Genomic DNA, 3,420 nt, shown 5'->3' on the forward strand with positions numbered 1-3,420 from the left:
GAGACGGAGAGTGGTACTTTATAAGTTAAAGAATTACACTTCATGTACTCTAGTAAATACTCGTCATTATAGTCGGCTGAAGTGTTTTTTCGGCTCATGATTAGTGTGACAGCGGCTTATACTCGTTATTATGTTGTATTTTATGACTTAAAATTGACAGTTAAGTTTAAATTTTAAATATTTAATTAAAAAATAAGTTTTGTTTAATTCCATTTCTAGGCATCTTACCAAAATGAATTAATGAAAATAATCACTTTTGTATTTCACATAAGATAACTATTAGGTCCATCTAAACTTCCCAACTGAATCGATGTCACCTCTTTAATACGCTCCTCTTCATCCACCATCGCAACATATACTTCATATTATTACCAACTCTGTAAAAACCAAAATATGAAGTTAAAGAAAGGGCAACCTAGTAGTTTCACAAGATTTATCCTAGTATTCCAAGTAGCGTAATTCGATATCTTTTGATAGGAAACGGACGCCCGCGTGTCATGTGGGAAGCAAACAAGAGATGATATTGATTTGAGAGGAGCATCTCCTCTTTAAAAGGCTGTATCTTCAGAACTTACAGAAGGTAATACAAAGAAGAATAGATAGGGAGCAAAAACGCAGAGATAGAGAGAGAGAAATAGAGAGGAAGAATTAATCTGTAAAAAGAGAGGTGGAATTGGAAACCATGGATTCTAGAGAGCCCAAGAGAGAATCACTGCATGATAAGCTACAGCTTCTTCGTTCCATCACTAATTCTCATGCAGTAAATTCACTGAACTTTTTTCAGCCATTACTTGGTTCTCTTCCACCAATTTGAGCACCTATATATAATCAGATTATCATCTGATGAAACCCTTATATATATTTGTTGTCAATAGCTACTCTCTACATTTTTCATCCTTTTTCAAAAAATTGTTTTCAATTTTTCTCGAAAATTACTTTTTTAATTAAGGTTCTTTCCCTCTATCCATATGTCGTATTGAATACATTATTGGTTTTCATTTTGATGAATCCCAGCATATTTCAATTAACTATGAAGAAACAAGTACAGAAATTAATAACGATTGAAATTTTATAATTTAGACTTTATTGAGATATTTTGTTTATGTATGTCAGATTAATGATACATCAATCATAGTAGATGCATCAAATTATATAAAAGAGTTAAAGCAGAAAGTTGAAAGACTGAATAAAGATGTAGCAAACACGAGCAACCAGAATTCATGGCCTGTAATACTCTGAAACTTTTCTTGTTTCTACTTACTTTTACCTAGCTAGAAGAAAATTATGAGCTTTTTATTTATTTTTATTTTTATTTTTTTGACATGTTTTACGTGCAGCAAGTTACCGTGAAAACCCTAGAAAAGGGCTTCTTAGTGAATGTTTATTCAGCAAAAAGTTGCTCTGGATTGCTTGTTTCCTTATTGGAAGCTTTTGAGGAGCTTGGTCTCAGTGTTCTTGAAGCTAGGGTTTCTTGTAAAGACACCTTTCATTTACAGGCATTTGGAGGAGGAGAAGTAAGAATTTTTCGATTTCATTACATTTAAATTTTAATTTTAATTTTAAAACGCATGAATACATCGTAAAAGACACTTTTTTTATGAATAAAATCGAACACCCTTTATTGATCAATGTCTTGATTTCACAGAATGAAGAAGATGAAGAAAACTACATCAATGCCCAAATGGTGAAACAAACAATTTCAGATGCCATCAAGAACTGGAATGGAAGCAATGAACAAGACTGATCAGAGACATATGCTGTTATATATATTTATCTTTCTTAGCATTTCCTTTGAATTTTCCTTTCATTTAGTTTAATCAAAGGAATCAAATAGTTTTCTAAAATGTTAATAGGCCATGATCGAATTGTGATAAAACTCAAAAAACATTTTGAGAAATTAATGATCAATCTACATTTTTCTTGATTTTGCTTTGATGTAAGTCGAACAAATCTCGCTACTAGATGATGATTCCATATGTCTAAATATAGGGTAAAACATGGCAAGATGTGTGCTTTATTGCAGCCGAAGTTTGGCGACTAGTTGATATTTGATACAAAAGTTAATTTCCTAGTTAAATGCTTTTTCGTACGTTATAATATAATTATTGTAAAATATGACATAAAGTTAGTTTATATAATCCAAGAAACTAGGAATTTTACGCACCTTCAAAAGGCATTCTTTTGAAAGGAAATGTTGTTCCAACTTTTGTCTGTTGTGAGTAAAAGAGAATTTAATAGTGTGTGATATGGCATGCATATGGCTATGGCACCTTCTCGGTCCCGAAAATTTAGAGGCTCTAGGTTTTTAATTATTATGGGGCCTCTCAACACAAAATTTATATTACAAGTCTAACAATATGTAAATATTTAAATAATTAACATTTTTATATTAGAAAGAAAACTTTATATAATTCAAAAGATAGAATAGTAAAATAAATCTTCTTTCACAACCCAAAAGATTAGGTGGTTCATTTTCCACTTTTATGTGCCAAATATTTATTATTTTTTTTTTATTTTTAAAATTTTTTTTGGAGAGATGGGCTGTTTTGGAATTTTCAAGAGGCCCCCTATAATATGAGGCCCAAGGCAAGTGGGCCAGGGCTGACACTGCCGGTTTTAATGCACACTTGTTAACGAGAGAGAATAAAATGATCTTGACATAGAAGGATGGTATCAATAAGAATTTCTAACATTTGTATTTGATAGTTGATGATATATATGATAGGAAATATTTTGGGTGAGGATTCCTCGTCAAAGTTGTGTTTTTATACCATGATAGAAATTGCATACTTTTATTGCTTGAATGAGTTGAGTACAAGTACAAATGTACAATTTGAACCGATATAGAGTTCGATATATCCTATTAAGACTAAGATTATTTAAATAATTCGAATTGAATTAGAACTAAGATTTATCTTTATCTTTAACAATATATGCGGCAAGGTTTCATAAATATTGGACCAAAATTTGAAGCACCATTGAATATGAAGTTCATGAGATTCTACCAATCAAAAGCATTAGTCCAACATGCTAAGGTAATGAGTGTAGTTTCTAGCAATATTATTATAATTAAATGCAAATGTTATAAAAATATGATAATAAAAAGCGTACTTGGATTTCGAATCTCCTTATATCAATCCCTTTTAACTTGAAATTTATAAATTTGACAACATGATTCAATTATGGAAATTAATATTCCTAATTTGTTTAATAATTTCTCTCGAATAGAATTAAACATATTTTTATATGTGACCCGACCATACTTTTATGATAGATATGAACATATAAAAATGTATTAAATATTTATGAATACTTAAAGATCGTGTAAAGTATAGCGGTATATTTAGATTTTCTATCGGACTCTACAATAATTAACATCATGTCTAACTTATTTTTCATCTCTCGAGGGTAAAACAAATC

At 30.3% G+C, this 3,420-nt stretch overlaps 1 protein-coding gene across 1 annotated transcript; it reads left to right on the forward strand.

The window, feature by feature from the left end:
• Positions 1-567: 567 nt before the first annotated feature.
• LOC111404850 lies at positions 568-1,935 on the forward strand. The gene is made up of 4 exons (XM_023033588.1): positions 568-760; positions 1,114-1,227; positions 1,338-1,514; positions 1,646-1,935. The coding sequence occupies exons 1-4, from the start codon at positions 683-685 to the stop codon at positions 1,742-1,744; spliced, it is 468 nt and encodes a 155-aa protein (XP_022889356.1). The 5' UTR covers positions 568-682; the 3' UTR covers positions 1,745-1,935.
• Positions 1,936-3,420: the final 1,485 nt, after the last annotated feature.

This window comes from Olea europaea, chromosome 11, assembly GCF_002742605.1.
Source record: "Olea europaea var. sylvestris chromosome 11, O_europaea_v1, whole genome shotgun sequence".
NCBI classification, from domain to species: Eukaryota; Viridiplantae; Streptophyta; class Magnoliopsida; order Lamiales; family Oleaceae; genus Olea; species Olea europaea.